This window comes from Octodon degus, unplaced genomic scaffold, assembly GCF_000260255.1.
Source record: "Octodon degus isolate 3935 unplaced genomic scaffold, OctDeg1.0 scaffold00020, whole genome shotgun sequence".
In the NCBI taxonomy this organism is placed as follows: Eukaryota; Metazoa; Chordata; class Mammalia; order Rodentia; family Octodontidae; genus Octodon; species Octodon degus.
Genome location: NW_004524596.1, coordinates 17,421,227 through 17,444,331, shown reverse-complemented (window position 1 = coordinate 17,444,331; position 23,105 = coordinate 17,421,227). Strand labels below are relative to the sequence as shown.

General features: G+C 46.4%; 1 protein-coding gene across 3 annotated transcripts in view; it reads right to left on the bottom strand.

The window, feature by feature from the left end:
• The window catches only part of Ppp1r21 (protein phosphatase 1 regulatory subunit 21), a 68,899-nt gene that overhangs the window by 16,853 nt on the left and 28,941 nt on the right, over positions 1–23,105 (bottom strand). For all 3 annotated transcript variants that reach the window (XM_023711235.1, XM_023711236.1, XM_023711234.1), the window contains exons 10-15: positions 19,562–19,663; positions 19,388–19,476; positions 15,902–16,038; positions 11,531–11,623; positions 3,836–3,963; positions 423–581 (exon numbers count right to left, since the gene is read on the bottom strand). In XM_023711235.1, coding sequence (XP_023567003.1) covers positions 423–581; positions 3,836–3,963; positions 11,531–11,623; positions 15,902–16,038; positions 19,388–19,476; positions 19,562–19,663 — 708 coding nt within the window. The remainder of the gene's footprint in view (positions 1–422; positions 582–3,835; positions 3,964–11,530; positions 11,624–15,901; positions 16,039–19,387; positions 19,477–19,561; positions 19,664–23,105) is intronic.

Genomic DNA, 23,105 nt, shown 5'->3' with positions numbered 1-23,105 from the left:
TCGAACCACGGTCCCTGTGCTTTCCCAAGCTTGCTCCAAGTAGGTGCTTCAGACTACTGAGCCATCTCTCAGCCCCCGTGGATGGCCCTCTTTTGACATTTTTTGAAATGATCATGTGTGCTCAAATATACTTAGAAAAATTATAAAGATATTTACATATTTGTGCTTCTACAAGGTAAGATCTGTTGACATGGAGTCTTCATTGCCCATTGGCTACTTCACCCCACGCACACTGCAGAGTCCACAGGGCCTGCTCCTTCCCATGAAGTTTGGGTCTCTGTCGCTTGCTCTTTCTGAAAGACGCCTCCCAACACTCACTAAACACCTTCACCCCCAAAACTGGGGAAGTCTAAACAACACGGACGTGGGAAAGCCCTGGCCATGCTCTGGGACGGTCCTTGGTCTCCCCAGAGTACACGCACCTTTCTCAGGGCCCTCATGTAGGCGGCCGCTCTCTTCTTGTACTGCAGCATGCACGCCGCTGCCGGGGGGCTGACGAACCTGCTGGCGGCTCCAGCGCGGGGCCCGTAGCTGAGTGAAGCAATGAAGTAGTCCGCATTGTTGCTGAAGAAAGACGCCATCTAAACAGCGAACGACAAGAAGACAGCTTCTTTTTTCTAACAGTAATGTAATTCATACCTAGTAGCTTTCAGAGAAGTTTAAAGATCCTTAAATGGAAATGAAATGTAAGCACCTGCCAAAAACCCACATCTACTACCTGAGAACACCTAGGCCAATGATGGCAAACGTTTTAGAGCTTTCAACGATAATAAGCAATGTACTGTGGCTTGCCACCACTGACCTAGGCAATGAAACATAATCAAAGGACGAATAGTATACACACAGAACTGACTGCTGCCAGGTGTGGTGGCGCATGCCCATAACCCCAGCACTCGGAAGGCTAAGGCAGGAGGATTGAGAGAGAGAGAGAGAGACAGACAGACAGACAGACAGACAGACACAGAGACAAACTGAATTGTGATATGGCCTATTCTAGACAATGTCTGTTCTTCGTGAAAACCAAGACTGATTCTGACTGATTCTGCAGTTGAGTTTCCTAAGCTATTTACCTCATTAATTTCTACTCTGATCTCAAAATATCTTTGGATATATTTGTTCAATTTATATTATCATACCAAACATTTTCATTTCAACAGAATTCATGACATAAGGCTGGGGAGATGGCTCAGTAGAATAAGTGCCTGCCTGGCAAGTGCAAGGGCCTCAGTTCAATCCCCAGTTCCACTAAAAAAAAAAAAAAAAAAAAAGCTGCCCTCTGCCATGTGCCACTCTGCCTCCGCAAAAAAAAAGGGAGGGAGGGGCGGGGAGATGGCTCAGTGGAATAAGTGCTTCCCTGGCAAGCACAAAGGTCTGAGTTCAATCCCCAGCTCCGCAAAAAAAAAGAATTCATGACATAAATAACTAGAATATATAATCATTATCTAAATTTAATTCTGTGAGTTTCAATTTGTGAATTATAAATAGAAAAAAGACCAAAAATTCAATAGACTAAAGAGATTTTACAGATTTAAGTCTATATAAGCAGTCAAGATCTCTGACTATATTTTTGCTGAGACATCATTTTGACCCCACAGTGCGATATGAAATGGTGGATTTAGTACAGGATCTACAGGGTCTCACTACACAGATTAGACTCGTAGCAATCCTGTTTCCAGCCTCCCAAACACTGGGATTACAGGCATGCCCAGTCCCAACGGCTGTCTCAGTTTGCCCTGCTGGGGATCGAACCCCGATCCCTGCATCTGCCTAAGAAGGCATTTTAGTCCACTGAGCTATCTGGCCGGCCCAAAACAAAAATTCCTGACTAAGCACCCTAGCTAGAAAAATAGGGGCCGGGGAGATGGCTCAGTGGAATAAGTGCTTCCCTGGCAAGCGCAAGGGCCTGAGTTCAATCCCCGGTTCTGCCAAAAAAAAAAAAAAAAAAAAGAAAAAGAAAAAAGAAAAATAGTCTTACTCAATAAGAGGATTCTATCTTGATAAATACAAAAAAGCGACCTGTAAAGCAGATTGTTCTATCTTGACAAAAACTGCTCTAAAATTAAGCAGTTACTGATAATTTGAAGGTTATGTTTTATGTTAACACTTTACGATGTTAATAACTATGCTAAACAGTATTTAATGAAAAAGTATTTCAAAACTTTGAGCTGCAGTCTCAGTAAATAAACAGATACCTTTCCCTGTGATACTTTAAGGTTTCAGGCAAAGTAAAGCTAATAAACTAGGAAATATATAGCTTTAATAGTTTCGTGTTTTCTTAAAAAGGAGGAAATGCACAGACTCGTATAGAATATCAACATCTTTCTCACAATTTTTCAACAGACTCAAAGTCATCCTGAGAAAGAGTTCGGCACCTGCACATGAGGCAGCTGAAAGGGGTCAGCAAGAGACCCTGGGAAGCAGCTCTCGGGCAGGCAGAGCGCGGCCACTTGGTGTGACCCCGTCTCAAAATGAAAAAGAGCTTTGGAGTCAGCCTGCTACTGCTAAAACCAAACCAAACCAGCACACACACACTTACGGCCCTCTGCCAACCGTCAAACAGGTCAGCCCAAGTTTAGGAAGGCTGCGCCGACTGTCCAGCATGACCTATGCTCACTTCTGACCTGATTTAAAGCACCTGAAGAAAACATATTACAACCATGTGAACTTGAAAAAAAAAAAAAAAAATGAAGCTGAAATGTGTAATGTTCACGTGCCAACTCTTTAGGACGGATATAATCATTTCATTATGTACAGAAAACATGTACTGATAAAAATAAAAACTTTTTTAAAAAGAATGAAATACAAATACAGACACAGAGATGAGTATTTCCTTGAGAAATCCTGCTGGGCTGCCGTAACAAACGGGCTGAGGCAGTTCGGGGCCGGATGCAGACTCGGGGCCTGGAGCCGTGACTGCGCGGGGCCGCGGTCGTGCTGCTGAGGCACCCACGGAGGCCAGCCCACCACGAGAGAGCACGGCCCACGGAGGCCAGGTGCCAGGAAGCAGGCAGGAGCGGCCCTGTGCATCACCTGGCAGCAGCAGTGCGACCAAAGACGCACAGTAAAGTCACTTTAAAGAAGCTGCTAAAATACAAAACCACAGAGGCAGGACTGTCGCGTAAGTGATACAAAAAAAAAAAAAAAAAACCCAGAGAAGTGGGGTGTGGCGAAACAGTAACAGGGGTGGCATCAGACCCCTTTTCCTTTTCCACGTGCCCCCTGTTTTGTAGCAGAACCCTGATCGTCACAAGGGCCTATTTCCAATCTTCACACTGCCCAGTCTTGCACTGAGGCAGAGCGTGAGTGATGTGCGCAAACACGTCAGTTACTACTGCAATGTTTTACATACTGAGTAGCTCATTATATCCAAAGCTGAAAAAAATTAAAAATAAAGAAAAATTGAGTTAGATACTACAAACATGTACTAATAATTAAAAATAAGAAAGTTTTAAAAGATTAATAACACAAAAATTGGAGGCTGGGGAGATAGCTCAGTGGTCTAAGCCAGCCTGTCTGGCAAGCGCAAGGACCCGAGTTCTCTCCCTGGCACCACATGCTGTGCCAGCAACCAAAACTGGGTGTGGCGGCACACAGCTATAATCCCAGTGCTGGGAAGGCTGGGACAGGAGGATCACTCTGAGTCCAAGCTACGTAGAGACCCTGTATAAAAAAATAAAATAAATAAAACAAACAATTGGATATAGAAAATGGAGAGAGACTACAGAAGGATTTACAGTCCAAAGTCCTTGTACAGATCAATTTTCCTGTCATTAGACAAACATAACCGGCTGCGTTTAAAATTAAAATTATAGCCAAAAGAAGTCAGAGAAAGTACCTTGCCCGCCCCGCTGGTCAATGCCACCACCGACGACAGGATGCAGTCGTTAGTCGTCACCAGCTTCTGTGTCGCCGTGGGGAGTTCATGCTCTATTGCAGCTTTTTGACTGTAATGTTTAGAAATATCTACAAACGCATTAGAAGGAAAACTCGTTACTATCTGTACATGCAGATGACTAGCCCACTCCTCCTACCCCCTCTTGTAAGTTTACAAAGCAAATTTGACAAACAGAAGTTCCCAGTTTCAGGATTGCACCAAGGATCCGCCGGGGGCTCCCAATCTACGCGGAAAGAACCGAGACAAGGGAGGGTTTCAGCAGGCCTGTCCCGCGGCAGCAGCCGGGCCTCAGGCGGCCTGCCCTCAGGACCAGCCCTGACTTCAGCGTCGAGCATGGGGTCCTGACCAGGGTTCACAGGTAGAAGCACGTCGGACAGTCTAGCAGCACCAAGGAAACTGGCTGGTGCTTAGAGGAGCAGCCCACAGGACCCCTTGTCACACGGCCCAAGCAGGGACAGGACACCGCGCGGGCGGCTTCCCAAGCTCTGCTTTGGGCCCAACAGCACCACCGCAATGGAATCCCAGCTCAGGCCTGAGCTGGAGGCACAGAGGAGAGGCTAGAAAGAAAGGGTTCAGAGAGGAGCGGGAGAGGGTGCTGCCGCAGGGCGACGCTTCCGAGTTCTGGGGTCTCAGAGACATGAGCTTGTACTGGAAATAAGGGAAACTGGGAGAATTATAACAGCACTGGCTTACAATGAAGGGTAGTTAATGTTTAGGTACAGACAAATGTATTTGTAATATAGCCGCCACTGACTTTATTTTTCTGGTCTTGGGACTGAACCCAAGGCTTCACACTGAGCTGTAACTCCAGCTCTTACTTGACTTTTTATTTTCAGATAGTCTAACCAGATCACTCTAAGTTAACCCAGGATGGGTTCAAAGTGGTGATCCTCTTGCCTCAGCCTCCTGAGTACCGAAATTACAGGTGTGTACCACCACGCTCAGCCTATATTCAATGTGTTTTTTAAAATAAACAACTGTTTGTAGTTTACAGACAGCCAACTGTATAAAAATTGAATTAGAATAGATTAGAACACTATGTACCGAATCTGCTAGTCCCTGAAGCAGCTATTTTCTGGCTACACACCATGGACAGTTTTCTTCAGCATTCTACTAGAAGTGTGTGCAGTGTATGACTTGTTATTAGGTAATCCTGGTTGTTTAACAGATAACTGAGGGGCTTTTGAAAGGGGTGCAATACTCCCAATGAGACAGCTCAGTGGACTAAGAGCTTGCTTAGGCAAGCACAGGGACTGGGATTCGATCCCTGGCACCACAGGCTGTGCCAGCCACTGAAACTGGGCATGGTGGCGCACACCTGTAACCCCAGCGCTGGAGGGCTGAAACAGGAGGTTCATTCTCTCCGTCTGACATGCACAGCAAGACCCTGCACCAAATACATAATTTTTTTTTTAAATCAAAGAGGGTGTAATACTAAAAAACGACGTTGCTGTACTTCTCCCAAATCTTTGGTTGACCCAAATACTTGAATTAGTTAAGAGAGCCCCTTTCCTCTCCTGTTAGGGTGCATGTGCCGTCAGCATGGGGTGCTGCACACACGTCAAGCCCTACTCCTCATTGCCTCCCCTTCCCTCCCTCCATTCCTAAGTTCCCTTCCTCTCCACAGAAGACCCACCATCCAACCATCTGTCTTTTATTTTGCTCGGTATTGATACTCCTGGTCTCTCACTTAAGAGAAAACACAATATTTAACCTTGTGTCTGCTTTTCCCAGTTAGCATTATGACTTCAAGGTGTATCCATCTTCCTAAATGACTCACACTGTCCTCCTTTATGGCTGTCCACTATTCTATGGTGCATACACAGCACATTTTCTTCATCTAGTCAATGTGCTCCTGGACTCATGAGTAGGCTGCTTCCAAGGCTCCGCTGCTGCAAGCCACGCTGCTCAGCGTGGGAGCGCACGGATCGCTGTGACTCAGGAAGCCACCCAGTTAGGAAGGGCTGGCAGCACAGAACCTCTCTTTTTAGTTTCCCAAGGCCCCTCCACACTGCTTCCCGATGGCTCGGATGCCGAGGGATGCTGTTTTCACAACCTCGCTGTGTCTCCTGCTGTGAGTTCTTTAAGTGTGTGTTCCAGACAAGAGTCTTCTGTATAAGAACCTGGCAAAAGCAAAAGTTTCTTCCCATCCTGTAGGTTGTTTCTTCACTCACGGGTTGTGCCCTTTGCTACAGCAAAGCATGTTGGTTTTTTTTTTTTGATACAGGGTGTCACTATGCAGCTCAGACTCATAGTAATCCTCCTGTCTCAGCCTCCCCAGCACTGGGATGACAGTTGTGTTTCAGAGCCGGCACGACATGTGGTACTGAGGATCGAACTTGGGACCTTGCATTTGCCAGGCAGGTTCTTAGAGTGTCAAGCTATCCCCCCAGCCCCAAAATGTAAACCTTTTTTGGGGGGAGGGAGGGACATACCAGGATGGAACTCTGGACTTTGCACTTGCCAGGCAGGCACTTGGGCCACTGAGCTACATCCCCAGCCCCTGCCAAAGCATTTTAATTTGATATCACCCCATTGCTGGCTCTTAGTGTTATTTCTTGTGTGCCTGGGATTCCATTCAGAAAGCCCTTACCCACTTTATTTTCCAGTAGATTCAGTGCATCTGTTTTAATATCTAGGTCTGTAGTCTACTTTGATTTTGCTTTAGTACAGGGTGAGAGATAGGGGTCTAGACTCATTTTTCTGCATATGGACAATCAGTTTTCCCAGCACTGGTTGCTAAAAACTTCGTGTGTGGAGGACAGGAAGGTAGGTGGGGAGGGGGTTCTGTTCAGAGGGAGAGACTTCTCCACAAGGACCCTGAAGAGATCTCCTTCAGGGTTTCCCCTCTTCCCTGTCCCCGAGCTGCAGGGTCAATGGTGATGAAAACCCTAGTGTCACTTGTTCCTCCTGTGCCGTATGACACTCTGGAGATGAGACCACCTCATCGTTCATCAGATCCAACTGTGTGTTGCTGTGATGCTGGGGTGGTGCTTCTCCAGCCCCGCCCCAGACACGCTGAGCTGGCCATTGAGACCACGCATGGTGGCACTGGGGAGGCTGAGACAGGAGGATTACTAGGAGGACAAGCTGCATAGTGAGACCCTTACCAAATACACACAAAAAACAAAAAAAAACCCAAAAGCCCTGGCCCTCACTCCACCTGGCCAGAACGGGCGCTGGCTCGCCACTGCTCGCCTCCTCCCAGCCTCCTCCTCTGCCGTGCATGAGGAACACGCGTCTTCCTTCTGCACACGGCTCACTCTGCGGCTCAGCACAGTGCCCCATCGTCAGCCCTCCTCTCGGTCCTCACCGGCTCCTCTACGTCCACACCACGGACTCCCAGACCCACTCCTGCCCACAGACACAGCGTCCTCTGCATCCGGGGACACACTCTGGCCACAGTCTGCTCCAGTCTTTTAAGGTCCAGTAGGAGCCATCTTCCAGGCACTGTCAGTGAGGGTGATGCAGGGGAGCGCTTGGAAATGTTGCTTCTAAAACTCTCGGAGTCAAGAACGTCTCTCCCGTGACAAACACCCAGCGAAGAGCGCCACTGCGCACAGCTTCACGATGCAGACCGCTTGTGGGCCATGGGCTGCAGAACTGGGTGAAAGGCGAGGGCACTCGACCTTTATCACGTGTCCGTGTCCTCTACTGAGGCCGCAGGGCGTGCCCGCCACTGCCCGCCAGAAGAAGGCACCTCTGGGGCAGCTGTTGCTTACTGGTGGGTGCACACTTCATGCACCCACGCCATGAACAGCTGCCTGTGACCCAAGCTTTCGAATTGGCCCTCCACGAGACAGGCAGCCCGGCCTTGTGTAGTCTGTTCCTTAAACGCGCTAGAATGGCCCACCGCTAGTGGTTCAGTCTTCAGATCAGCACTTGCACCCATCCATGCCCTATAGAAGGGCCACTCTGCCTTCTGTGGGCTCGTGCCCAGCTGTGCTTCTTCCTCCTGCAGGACACAGGTTCTATGCAGATCTTCTTCCAGAAGAGCCCCTGTTCATCAGGGCTGTCACTTGTTGGGTGATACAGCCTTCCACCTTCACGAATTGTGTGAATTCTTTCTTACAGACTTTTTTTTTCTTTCTTTTTGAGATAGTGTGATGCTACAGACGCCAGGCTGGTCTCAAACTCGCAACAACCCTCCTGCCTCAGCCTCCCGAGTGCTGGAATTACAGGTGGGTGCCACCACGCCTGGCTTCTTACAGGCTTCTGCAGTGGCCTTGTCAGAACTGGAAGCTTCGCTACGACTTATTAACCATGGGTGCCACTGCTCTTGTGGAATTTATCGAACCACCCTCCACTGGCCGTAAGCTCCTCACTTGCTGCCCACGCAGGGAGGTCTTCTCACAGCACATCACCGCGCGATTCCCTGGCCTTCCGCAGTGGCAGCTTCATTCCTGCCACCACCCGCCAGCTGCTTCTCATCTGACCACACCGACAAGTTTCCCCGCCTCATCCAGCACTTGGGTCCCCTACTGTGCTAACACTGTGGCTCTTTCTGTCACATCAGCTCTTTTGGTGGCATCTTTATTCTTCAAAATAGCCGAGACTGTTAACCACCTACGTTGCGCTCCGAGGAGGCCGGGCCAGTCCCAGGACCTGGCACGCATGCCTCCCTCCCGCTCCCTCCCCCACTCGCACGGCCTTCCTCTTCCCAGCCCTCCTCCCTCCCCAGCACTGCACACTCAGTCTCCCTCACCACCGCTCTGCGCTGCCTGGGACCCACGCTGGAGCGCGCAGCACGTGGAGCGGAACGCCTCAGAGCCTGCACAGATGCTGCACAGCACCAAGTCCAGGTCCTCTGCACCCGCAATCCCAACCAGAGGGAGCCACGGCCACGTTTGTGCTCATGCAGGGAAGTGGCCATAGTCATGTCTGTCACCTGATACAGAGTTTGCAAATGGAAGGACAATTTTGCTAAAATTTCTATTTGTGAATGGAACTGTTTGCAAATTGAAACGTTCGTGAACCAGGGTATTATTGTATTAAATTTTGGGGAGCTGTTTGTCTTGGTCTGTTTTCTCTTGAGACAGGGTCTTGCCCAAGTAGTTCAGGCTGGCCTCGAACTCACTACACGGTTCAGATGCACCTGGAACTCTCCGCAACGCTTCTGCCTCAGCCTCCTGAGTGCTAAGACCACAGCTATGCAACACCAGCCCAGCTTCAATTTTAACTCCAAAAATATATAAAGCAATCACATACCCCAAACCATAGAAAGATATTTTCCTTTTGTTTTATATAAGTCTACCTGCTTTAGGCTGCTAAGATGAAAGATCAAATAAATCTCATATGGAATGACACTTATTCAAAGATTAATTCACTCTTACTGGCCAGGGAGATAGCTCAGCAGTATCAGTGCCTGCCTGGCAAGCGTAAGATCCTGAGTTTGATCCCTGGTATGAAAAAAAAAAAGATTAATTCACTCTCATCTTAATTTCTTACAGGATACACATCTTTACAACTCCCTCTCTCCTTTCACACTGGAATGTACCAGCCTATCCACCTTCCCGCATTTCCAAGTCAGGTCAAGCAATTATTCAAGGTAAAGCAGAAAGGGTAGAGGTTTAAAATAAATGTTAGTTAAACAAAAACTCTGTTAGTGTCAGTTCTCATTTGTAGTTTGGCTTTGTTTTTGACTAACAAGCCTTCCATTTATTCTTAAAACAGAACAGAAACATTTTGTGGCCACACCTCAGCGCCTGCAAGCATGACGAAGGCCCATTTCCTGGGTGCTACAGTCATTTGTTACACGTCTATTTTCAATCAATGTGAACAATGCGTGCTTGGGAAGTAACAGCTAAATGCTTAGCGTAAGATCAGACCTAGAATGGGACCAGCGCTGTGCCCCAGCAGCTGGAGCCGATGTGCGCTGCAGGGTACACACAACCGTCTCTCAGAGAGGTGAGAGGCGAGGCGTGAACTGCAGCCTAGCAACAGGGCTCATCATCTGCCAGCATCTTTCATGTCCCCTGTTCTTTCTTCCTATTATCTTCATTTTGTCAAGGACAGAGAGAAGCAGCAGCACGGAGGTGAAGGGCTGCTGACCACCCCCCCCCCCCAGTCAGCTCCATCAGCTCATGCCAAACAGCGCCAGTAACACATCTTGCTTGGTCCACTTGGCATCTTCTTCGTTTTATATAATGTCTGATAAAGAGCATCCTTAGAAAACTGTGTATTGTTAATTTAAAAAGCAAATAAAAACAATCATTTTTTATGTAAATGAAGCACAAGGGCTCCTGTGAGCAGCTGCTGTCCATTGGCATAGCAGCTCCTATTAACAAATTCTAGAGAAGACACTACCAGGAACAACTCATAATATCTCACTGGAAATTTAAGACAAAACAAAGAATCCAGGGCTGGGATACAGCTCAAGGGTACAGCGCCTGCCTAGCAAGTATGAGGTCATGAGTTCGATTTCCGGTACCAAAATCAAAACAAAACAAACCAAAGAAGCACTTGTGTTTCTGATGGCCTAATTCCTTGGTTAAGTACAAATCTGGAATGTAGGACTAACTGCCAAGTCCTAGGCTTTTCAGACCAAAGGGTATGCAGGGGGGGAAAAATCTCTCCCTTGATTTTTCTGTAGAACAGACTAAGATCTGCAGGGTCAGGAATGGCAACTGTCAAAGCCGCTCAACTACCCATGGAGCTGTGATTCCTGACACCTGGGCTACCTCCTGCCGCACACTGACGTCTAAAGGGAAACAGAAGATAAGCCAGGAAGACCCGCTGTCTGCCAACAGAAAAGTATGCTCAGTCACACTGCTGGGACAAGGGACAAATCCCAGCACCAGTATGTGCCAGTCTGCAAAAGCACACCATGGATGCCCTCTTCCACATGCTACACAAATCAGCTTTAAGATCTTAAAAATGATTTTCTGTGAAATGAGTCACAAGCTGTTAACTGGATGGCCCAACGAGTCATCTAGGGACCTGGCCCCCTTCCCGCAGTCCTTCAGACTCCCTGGGCTCTGCTGCGGCCCTCCCCAGGTCTCTGGAAGGAAACCTGGCAGGTAGGGGACACGAAGAGCAGCTCAAGACTGGAGCTGGTCGGGACTCTGAGTCACACGTGAAGAGACGCAAGGGCAGGGATCGGCCTGCTTCTGCCCCGCTGCTGTCCTCTGCAGGGCACAGAAGCAGCTGCACACTGACCACGGCTTAAGACTCAAGACTCGCATTTCTTAAGTCTATGCTACATGAGGCAAGACACAGAACAGGCATTTTAAAATCAGAGCACACAGATGGTGCGCAGGGTTAGCGTGTTCTTCCTGGGGACTTCGGTTTCCTCCACTCCTTAGTGCTCGCGTTCTAATAAGCGCTAGGCACTCGCTGGATGCCACACACCTGCATGCTGGCGGGACTACACTGGACACCACACGCTTCCATGGCGTCGGGCTGAGCCTTTCGAGCTGAAGTGCACGCACGAGGTTTCTCACCAGCTCTGTTCACCCCCAAAAAGCAGCAGCCGGGAAAGCAGAAGGCAAGAGCCGGGCACCACCCGTGGGCCAAGTGCTGCAGGCCTTGAGCTGGCGCCCGCGGTCCGTGGCAGCACCCGCTGCAATCTCCTCCAGGCAGCCCGAGGGAGGGGATGGACTTCTACGCTCATTTACGTTCTTTTCCAGTGCTCACCTTTCATGACATCATGGAAGCCATGCAGAGCAGCACCAACATTTGTCAAAACGGAACTGTAGTTCGTCCGCAGGAGCCCATCTGGCTGTGTACCTAGGAAAGCAAAATCACAAATCTCAGCATGCTCCTACCCACCACCTCTGGTCGTAATATTTCAGAAGTAAGTGTTCTCAACAACCTCTATGGACACAGTCACTATAACACTGATAAACTGAGGCTCACCTGCCCGGTTCGCATCCCCTGTCCATGCACATTCTTTAGGGTTAGAATGGAAGCTCATTTGCGAGGTTGTAACTGGGCTTTCCTGCTCCTTTGTGAAATGATCCTGGTTATTTTCTTTTATTCCCTGCAGCACTAAAACAAAATTCTTCAAATACCATGGAATTCTACTTTTGCCTACACCATGAGCTCCATGGATCTGCTCCCCAGTAAAACTGGTGACAACTATGAAACAACAAATCACGTCAAGTCTCTAGAAACAGTTCTAAGTATATACAAGAAATACAGAACAGGAACAGTCGGTGGCACCTGAACCCCGTCACACTACTGTCCTCCCTTCCCAGCACGGGGAGATTAGAAGCCACACTCTCACCAGGCAGAGCCCAGCACACAAGACATCGTCACTCTAATCCAGGCCAGGGCCTGGATTTCTCATCTGGCCCAAGCCACCTGTTACTGAGGCTAAGCTCTAGGCAAGTTCAGCCAAGACACCCTCCAAACACTTGTATGAAGGAGTTCTACCTTCAAGAGGCACTACTGAGGATCCCAGCTCAGTAACGTGCAGTCCACACCAAATGAACCGGGTCACAAGGCCTGGGTTACTGCTGTCTGTTCCTGGAACATCCAGCTCCCAATGGGGTGTCACTCCAAAGAAGGGCAGGGCCTGTCCCAGCACCAGATGCACGGCTCAGAGGCTTAGCCTTAGTGAAAAGCCGGCCTTAAAGCAAGAGCTCTGAATCTCTTCTCAGAGGAAACGGCTTCACTTGCAACAGTACAGAGGGAAGATCAAGTCAAAACAACGGGGCCTGAGGCAAGCGCAGAAGTGATGGCAGACACAAGCTCAAGTACAGGCTGGTTTCCCAGAGTACCGGAAAGAGGCGGCTAAGAAAGAATAGCAAGGTGAGAATAAGTCTCAAACCCTGACCTAAGAACGGCACCTGCTACTTGCACGCCGGGCCTACAGCTGCCCTCCTGAGGAGCCAAGTCTAACTGGGTTACCTGATAGCAAGTGTGCCTCAAGGAATCCTGAAGACATGATGGCCCCTGTCAGCAGTGAGTAGGCCTAAACCAGCAAGTGACGAGGTAGGGGCCATGGGGGAGACACCCCCAAACCACTGTCACCTGAGGCAAAGTGCACAGCCCAAGGCCACAGCACTGGGTCTAGAGCATGCGCCACGTTCACGGAGCAGAGGACCTGACGGTATCAGGATGCCACGATGCCCTGTGAGCTTGAGGGCTGTGGTAACAAAGTTCACAGACGAAGGGCTTCAAGTAACAGTTTTAGAGGCCAGAAGTCAGAATCAAGGTGCTGTTCGGGCCATGCTCCCTTCAAAGGCTCCTGGGCTCAGGCCTCGTGCAGTATCTGCTGGCCCCAGGTGTTCCTTGCTGGGACCAACACAAATCTGATATGGCCCAGAGTCCGTCTGCCTCCAAATCACCTCTGCCTACAACAATGCCAGCCACTACATTTCAGGCTCTTTCTAGTTCAGTGTCAGCCCTTCTTAACCTGATTACAGCTGCAGACAGCCCATTTCCAAAAAGGCCAGACCCACCTGTGCCAAGAGTTAGACCTTCGCATGTCTCTAGGACACAAGGCAAGTCACTCCCTAAGCTGACCTTCAGATTTAAGGTAATTCCTGTCAGAATCCTGGCAACTGCACAGTGGAAACTGACCTGCTGATTCACAGTCTCGTGGTTACAAGGCATGTGTCCAATCAAAGCAATCCTAAGGAAGAACAAAGGAGGGAGCCTCGCACCTCCTGACCTCGAAACTTAATCACACACTACTGCCACAGGATCAACTGTTTGATCAGAGAAACAGACTAGAAACCCAGAAATAAATTCATTCACATATCTATGGTCAGCTGTCTCTTAACAAGTATCTAAGACAATGTAATAAGGAAAGAATTCTCTTTTTAACCAATGGAGCTGGACAGCTGGACTCCACAGAGGAGAGCAAAGTGGGCAGCCGAAGGGCCGAGCAGCCGAAGGGCCGAGCAGCCAAAGGGTCAAACACCCTTTACCTTGAACTATACATCAAAATTAACTAAAATGGACCAAATGTAAGAGCTAACTTGAACTCTAAGACGATTTTATACACTCCAATTGGACAATGAGCTCTTAGGTGTAACACCAAAGCATGAGCAACAAAGGAAAAAAACGGGGCTTCACCAAAATTAAACTTCTGTGCTTCAAAAGGTACCATCAGGAACATGAAGGGCCAACACACAAAATGGAGGAAAATAACATACCCAATAAGGGACCTAAGTCTAGAACAAAGGACTTAGAACTCAGTAATAAAAAGATCAGTAACTCAATTTAAAAATGGAGGAAGGGAGCTGGGTGTTTCAGCACACACCTGCAGTAACCTCAGCACTCCAGACTCCGAAGTAGCATCACAAGTTTGAGGCCAGTCTGGGCTAGACTATGCATTTAAGGCTGGCTTACACTATTTAGCAAGACCCTGTCGCAAGAGAAGAGACGAGAAAGAGACATTTCGCCAAAGAACACAAATGATGTGGCCTAAGGACATGAAAGACATTAGACTACAAGGAAATGCTAGTCAAAACTACGACAGATACCACCTCATTCCCATTAGGATGGCAAGAAGCAAGTCAGGTAATCAGCGCTAGGGAGGCTATGCAGAAATCTGAACTCTCAAGAATTACTGGTAAGAATACAAAAATGGCAGAGCACTTTAGAAAAGTCTGGCTACCCAAAACAAAAAGCCGTGTCCACACAAAGCCTGAACATCACTGCTCTGAAGAGCTAACAACCCGAACGACCACTGCCTGAAGAATGGGTAAGGAAGATGTGGCACATCCAAACAATGGACTGTTATTCTGCAATGTAAAAACATGAAGTACTAGCGTGTGCTGCAAGACCGCACACCCCAGACTCCAAGTGGGTGAGGCGTCTGGACTGTGCAACTGCACAAACAGAAAGCTCGCCGGAAGTCGCTGTAGGCGAGGCAAGAAGAGAGATGCAACACGAGAGTGATGGCTGAAGAATGCAGGGCTTATCCTAGAGGTAATGAGAATAGGCCAAAGCTGACCGTACTAAGGGTGTATACGGGCTGGGGAGCTAGCGCAGCGGCTTAAGGCAAGAGCAAGATCCTGGGTTCAATTTCTGGTACCAAACGAAAAAAGAATGTACTAATAGTGGTGTATATGTCTGTAAGTATAATAGAACACTACTCAATCGCACACTTTATTTATTTATTTTTTGTATTTCAGGACAGGGTCTACAGGGTCTCACTGCGTGGATCAGACTCGTAGTGATCCTCCTGTTTACAGCATCCCAAGTGCTGGGATTACAGGCATGTGCCACCACACCAGGCTCAATCACTGTCTCAGTGCACCCTGGGGGTGGGGCCGGCATGGCAGGCTGGGGACTGAACTCCAGGCCCCTGTGTCTACCTAAGCAGGAGCTTTAATCTACTAAGCTATTTGGCCAGCTTTACACACGCTACAATCACATGCTTTAAATGAATAAATTATATGGTGCATAATTTACATCACAAAAAAAGCTGTTTAAAAACAAAATCCTAGGACCAGGCACATAGCAACTGTGCATGGGGTGCTGGGAACCAAACCCAGGGCCTCACACATGCGAGGCAAAGGCTCTTCCTCTGAGCAACACCTCAGCCCAGGAAAGTCACAGCATTCTTAAAAACATCACAGAAATGACCTGAAAATACTTTTTTCAAGTAAGGCCAAAGAGAAACAAATTGCATACTTACTACTAAATGCCATCTGACTCCTTGCTGGAAAGCTGCTACAGTTCTTATAACATGCCCTGACTCAGGTAAAAAAGGAAAGAAAGGTAATTCATTTTTTCTTTCTTTTTTTTTTTTTTTTTTTTTTTTTTTGCAGTACCAGGGATGGAACTCAGGACCTTACACTTGCCAGGCAGGCACTTACGTCACTGGGCTACCTCCCTGGCCTGGTAATTAATATTTAAAGGCATGTTTAAAGCCTAACATTTTATAAAGGAGAAAACCGGCAGAGAGAAACTGTATTCTGCCCAAGAGGACGTGGGTTTCTGCTCTCTCCTAACCTCAGATGCCCTGGCCCTCACTCTAACAAGCAGAACCCATCGCGCCCTGCTGTCCTCCAGCCGCCACGGAACCACGCAAGCAGATGCACTCACTCGGCAGGGCGAGAAGGGCCACGTAGGTCTGCAGCTTCTCAAACACCGCCACCATCTTTCTCATGTCCTGGGACAGCTCCAGATTCCTGGCTCTTAGTGCAGATGTGCAAAGAGAAGATTCACATTCTTCTTCTAAACTAGGAAGGAGCAGACATGGAGAAAGTGAGCGTGCTGAGCTGCTAAGGACCGTCTGAGTCTTCACACAACTGCCCCAAAGACAGACTCTGCAGAAAGACAAATCTGATCATCTTTCTGTGCACGACAGCCTGCAATATACACAACTGCCTGCTGAAAATCCACTGGATCACAGAGGCCAAGTGGAAGAAAGAAAGGCACAGGCCCAGTAGCTTTCCCTCCTGAAAGCAGACAAACACATTAAAATATTAAGTATCTTAAATATTAAGAATTCTTTAAATATTTATGGGAGAAAGTATTTTGCAGACTGGATTCCAAGAGAATTAATTAAACTGGAACTGGTACTATTGCCACTGATAGTAGTTCAGAGATGAAACCTTTTTTCATTATAGCAGGTTCAAAAGCCAAACAAATTAGAAAAACTAACCTAGGGGCTCAAATTTAAAAGAAAGTGTTTAACACTCATAGAATACATTTTTTCATTTGCATCTTAAATGGTTACTTGGGAAAACTTAATTATAAGGTTAAAAGAAACCGTATGACTATACAGTTTCTTTTGACTCTGATGACTATAAATGTGTAGGTAATAAAGAAACTCTTATGACTATAAATGTGTAGGTAATAAGGCAAAAATCAAAGGTTTTTACACAGAACTAGAAAAGCGAGCGCAAAAGTCATGGCCTCACCCCACCCCCTGCCCTGGCACTTCTGCTCTACCTTCAGCAAGACAGCACTACTCAATTCTAAGCCCATTTATATGGCCAATGAACAGGTCATCACATCAATTAATGATGCAATGTTTTAAAAAGATGTATTTAAGTCAATGCCTCCCAAAATCTAAACACATGAATTCCTGCCAAGGGAGGCTGAAAGCACATGTGACAAAACATTCCAAGAACAGGAAGCTTACATAAAGCAAGGATTTAATCAATATTTTTAAAAATGTAATTATGAGAACTGGACGTGGCAGCACAAACTTGTAATCCAGCACCCAGGAGGCAGAGGCCAGAGGGATGATCTTTCTGAGGTGAGACGAGGACACGGTGAGTTCAAGGCCAGCCCGGACCGCATAGTAAGACCCACAAAATTTTTTTTAATTGTGTATATTGATCCAGGGTCTCACTGTACATGCTGGACTCGTGGTGATCCTCCTGTCTCAGCCTCCCCAGAGCTGGGAATACAGGCGTGCCCCACCACCCTGGTCCTGGGTCAGCACTGTGGTAATGGGGATCAAACCTCAGTCCCTGCGCTTGCCAGGTAGGTGCTTAGTCCACTGAGCTAGTTCCCTGGCCAATCCACTGGTTCTTAAACAGAACCTTAAACATAATCCAAACAAGATATATTCAATTATAATGTTTAACTTATAAAATCAATTTTAATGAATTATACAGAAAACATGTAAGGGTGTGAATGAAATTATAATTCATAATTATTACTTTAAGTAGTAACTCAATGATTCCTAAAATGCTCTCATAAGAACAAAACACAAGTCAGTTACACTACTAGTTTCTGTTAGTTGATTGCAAAGAAACATCTGTGCTGATACGGTTTGCAGAACTGTTTGTGCCCATGTCCTGTACGGTAAGTAACTATTCTGATGATAACAATACTCAATGTACTAATCGATGCTGTTCTATCATTTTGCTATGAACTTTTATTTTTTCTATTAAAAAAAAAAATCAAAGTGCAGAATCTGGTTACTAAAATACCTTGTCAGGTTAGCATTATAAAATAAGATGTTTCTTAATATGTGTATTAATTTTTTAAAATGTTTTATATTAATAAGTAATTAATATACTTATATCCTTAACTTTATACTGCAGCACTTTATTAAAAATAAATTTATTCTCCATATTAAATTCTAGTTGTACAATCCTATGACATTTTTAAAGGTTCACTCAAGATAAACTAAGAATCTTGATAGGTTTAGATCAAAAGTACACAAATATACTTAGTAGTATTATCAAATTTCCAGAAATATTTAAGGTACAATATTAGAGATCACTAAATAACATACCACATGAGGACTAAAGTTTTGATTTCATAACTTAAATAAATCACCAATAATAAAACCAAGAATATACTGTTTCAAAGATATCTAAAGATAATAGATCCAAGTATAGAAATCAACTATTATAACTCCCTTCTAGAGGTTCTATAGGAATAAAAAAAAACCAAAATAGATTTTTTTTTTTCAATACATGTGCCAGTCACAATTATTGAAGACACTAGTTCAAGCCAGGTACTACTGTGCGTGAGCACTATTCCTGCTACTCAGGAGGATGTGACAGAGGACAATAACTTTAAGACCAACTTTGGCAACCTAGTGAAGCTGTCTCAAAAATTTTTTTAAAGGCTGGGAGGCAGGGCCAGCGAGATCAGCTCAGCGGACTAAGCACCTGCTTAGGTAAGCACAGGCACTGGGGTTCGAGCCCCAGCACCAGCCCCCGGGCGCGCTGAGCAGGGCATGGTGGCACATGCCTGTAACCCCCAGCACTGGGGAGGCTGACAACAGGAGGATCACGGAGTCCAAGCTGCATAGTGAGACCCTATGCCAAATACGTTTAAAACAAAAACAAAACAAAACCAAAAAAAAGGCTGGGAAGCTAGCTCAGTGGTACGACACTTACCTAGCATGTATGTACCAGGCCCTGAGTTCAATTTTAGGAGTCACAGAAAAAAAAAATAAGCACAAGTTCAATTCCTGGTACCGAACAAAAACCTAACTGATTTATGTAACATTCTGTGGTTGGCACAGTACCCAAACAGTATAGAACTACTGAAAAGAACCACAGCTGACAGCCTATAATTCAATTTGTTCCTCCCTTCCTTGGTTCCTTCCTTGTTTCCTGTTCTCTCCGTACTGGGGATACAAAACATGGCCCCACACATGCTGAGGAAATACTGTACCACTGAGCTGCAAACCCAGCTCTATTTTAATTTTTATTTTGAAACATTTTCACTAAGTGCCAGGCTGGCCCCAAACTTGTTGTCTTCCTGCCTCAGCCTCTTAGGTAGCTGGGATGACAGGTGTGAACCACCATACCGCCTCAGTTTTCTCAATACCAGTTTATACTACTCAGCCACACTTTTCTTTTCAATGAATTTTGAAATGGTGGGGCTGGGGACATAGCTCAGTAGAATAAACGCTTGCCTGGCAAGTGCAAGGGCCTGAGTTCAATCCCCAGTCCTGCCAAAAAAAAAAAAAAAAAAAAAAAAAAAAGAATCTCAAAATGGCTAGGGCGAAGTGGTCAGGCAAAGCTTAAGAGCAGAACGCTACAGTTTTATTAACTCCAGAGTGAGGGAGCGCCCACTCATACTTCCAATCTTCCTGAGCTCCAGGAGAAGTACCTTTTTAACTGATAAGGAAGAATCTTCCTAAGGAAACATATGTAGGAAGTCAAATGTTCTGAGAATGTTTTCAATTTCACAGTTGTCTCCTGGAAAAGAAAAATAATTTCTTAGTTAAAAGTGCTATTAGACAAAATGGAACTCTTGTTTCCAGAAATAAAACAGTGCATTTACCAAGACAGTCACAGTATCTTCTGTAATACTTTCAAACAAATGAAGCATTCCTTCCTCAAGAGGGCGGACATAGGATGCATTTTCATGAAGGTACTGTGAAAACTAAACAGAAGAGAGAACTGTGAATTGCATTACAGGAAAATGACAAACGTCAGTACATTAGTAAGCTATAAACACAAACTGAGTTCTAAGCCTCAAGCATTCAGAAAATTTCTAGGTAACCTGGCTCACCCAGGTGCTCCCCTCCAACAGCCTGGCTAACATCCCACCCCATCCCATCCCGCCAGCCTCAGTGGAGGGGGTGACACGGAACACCAGCCATGGGGGAATGGACAGGGGCGCCACAGGCCACGCTGGCACTAGCAGGCTGGCTTCCCAGAACACCTGCTTCTCCAGAGGAGTCCCAGGAAAGAGGTTTGAAAGCCAAGACTATAGCCCCAGCTTTCATGCTGCATACCTCGTGTCTTAGGACAAGTTTGTGAGAACAGCTTTTTATTGCATATAATATTCAGGGTAAAAGAACCAAAATGTAATTATCAAAATGAAAACTTCTTTAATTGCCCCTAGTATCTTAGGATGGAAAAGGGCTCACGTAGGCCGAGGGACAGGTGCAGGTCTCATGCTAGCTGGGGCAAGCATTGCTTGACCCCCAGCACCAAAAACAAAAACGGACAGAAGATGCACAGGAAAAACCCTACAGACACCTAGACAAGTTGGAAGCAAAAGGGGAATTTTCACTTATGAAACATCTCAGAAAGAAAAACCACACAGGGCCTTTCATCGCCCAAAAATATTGAGAAATATATGAACTCTTCAAAATAATGAGTATTCCAAACAAATTATATTTAACACATTTGATTCTTACCCTGCAGGTATAAAATGACAACAAGCTGAAATAAAATTCCATTAGCAAGCAAAGAACTAATATTAAATAGAAAATACATTTTTGTATCATGGAGTATACAGTTACATTAAAATGAAGCAATCCTGCTCTGCCTATGCAGGTTTTCTGAAAGCTTTGCTCCAGTGATATCTAAACAGAATTCAAAGATCTGAAGATGATTTTTTTCGAATTTCAACAGATCTGTAAAGTCCAAGTAGAGCTGCTGAGCGCAGAGCACCTACTACATGTGTGAGGCCCACGGCAGGCAGGTGATAAGAGCGACCTCCTGAGTATTTCCTTAAACTGCACGCTTTACACATATTGTCTCATTTAATATTCAAACGTAAAAGGCTGTGACCCCATCTTAAGAGGAGGAAACGGAAGCACAGGGACACTAAATGGCTGGAACGGGACAGTCCAGCCTGGGAGCCCAGAAAGGCTGCGGAGCTCAGGCCTGTGCTGCCTAGCAGGAACCTCGGATGTGAGCACACACTGCTCAGCCGCTGGAGGGAGAAGACGAAGACCCAGCAGTGGAGTGGTGTGGCTCATGCCAGACCACAGGCGCCAGAAATGGCCAGCAAGACCCACTGCTCCAAGCACAGCTGGTCTCCAAGGGTCCCAGGACTCTCTGCCTTGTGTACGGCCTTCCCACATGTCTCCAGGTTGGGGAGCAGGACCACAGCGGATGACAGTGAAGGCAACAGAGAGGACCGTAAGGAGAGTGGCTTCCACCTTGCTCTCCTGAAGTTGAGACACCAGAAGAAGAGGCCCATGGGAGGTGCACACATCGGGAAACTGAGGTTTCCAGCCAGCAGCCTCCAGGCAAGCAATGAGCAGAGCTCCAGGCCCAACCAAATCCAAGTACACAAAGCACTCACTAGCGTGCATTTTATGTTACCACTCAAAGGGAGTCTGCAGTCTACCTTTAAATCCTTCTTTAGAATTTGCTGGGGAGAAAAACAAAGGAAAGAAAGCAGCAGAATCCAAGAGGCCAAAAAAGGCACAAGGGCTGTAGGGAGCACATGGAAGCCTCCTCTGATTCCTTGCTCAGCCTCACAAAGCCCAAGAATGCTTTTGGTCACATGGGGTAAGCATTTTATTCCCAACCCAGACCCATGGGAAGGAAAAGGAGCAGCTACCCCATGCAGGCCTTCTGTGTACAGAACCCCCGACTTAGGAACGAATTGTTTCCAGTGAATGATTCACGTGTCACATTCATTCTTTTTGTTTTAAATGTCTCGTTAAGAGAAAAAAAAAAAATCAAAACATGATAATAGGAGCATAACAGTGGTTAATATGTTATGTATTGTTAACTTTAAATTAGTTAAAAGTACAAGATCTAGGCATTTAGATTCCAGGCAGCACCCAGGCCCTGCGTGTGTGGGGGACCACCCGGGGCCCACCAGATCCTCATTCCAGCCAGCCCACAGGCCTGGCGTCTGAGAGGGACCTGACGGGGGCCCTCTGGATCCTCATTCCAGCCAGCGTGCAGGTCTGGCTGTGTGTGGGGGACTGCCCGGGGCCTACGGGATCCTCATTCCAGCCAGTGCCCAGGCCCAGCTTGTGAGTGGGACTGCCTGTCGGTCTGCCTGATCCTCATTCCAACCAACAGCCAGGCCAGGCAGGTGTGTGGAACTTACTCTATCAGACAGGGCCAGTGTGGAGCCCTGGGGCAGAACCCCCTGCAGAGAGGCTAGAAGCAAGACCCACCCAGCTGATCCAGGAGCAGACCATCTTGCCAGAGTGGCACAGAAGGTTCACCTCCAGGGCTGCAGCAGGAAGAAGTGGAGCACAGCAGCCAGACCCAAGCCACACCCACCTGGACGAGTTTAAACTTGGCAGATCCAGACCTGGTGCTAAGGTAATAACTCTACCAATGCGCTACACCAAAAATCAGAAGACAGTGCTATACAAAATGACAAAGAGAAGGAGCAAAATGCATTCTCAGGCCCCGAGCCCACCCAGAACAAATGCAGGAGACAACAGGATAGAAGAAACTGGAAATCACACACCTGAAATCTCTGACATAATAGTGTCTGAAGTAAAGAAACAACTGCAAAAAGGTATAGAGGAAATCAGATCAGAAATAATTTCTGAAGTAAAAAAAGAAATAACTATAATGAAAGAAGTACTAGGTGTTTCTAAAGAAGACACTGATTAAAAAAATAGAGAATATAAAAATGATGAAATCCTTCAATGTGCAATATAGGAAAGAAATAAAATGCATGAAGCAGATTCAAATATAAAAGAAATTAAAACCTCAATCACAAACTGGCAAAACTGCTCGAATGAAAGTAAAAATAGAAATTTAGACCTTGAAGACACCATTGCAGCTAGTGAAAAGGTAAGAAAAGATCTCTTAAAAACAACTAGGATGCAGGAAAAAATAGTTCAACATCTGCAAGACGATGCAAAGATGGAAAACGCAATAGGTATCAATGAGAAAGGAGTCAATACAAATGATACAAAAAGAATATGGGCAGAAGTAATAGCAGAAAACTTCCCAAATATGGGGAAACAATCTGACATTCAGTTAACTGAAGCATGTAGAACTCCAAATAACATCAACCCAATGAAAACCACACCCAGACATATAATAATCAAGATCCCAGAAATTCAGCACAGGAACAGTATACTAAAAGCTGCTAAAGAAAAGAAATT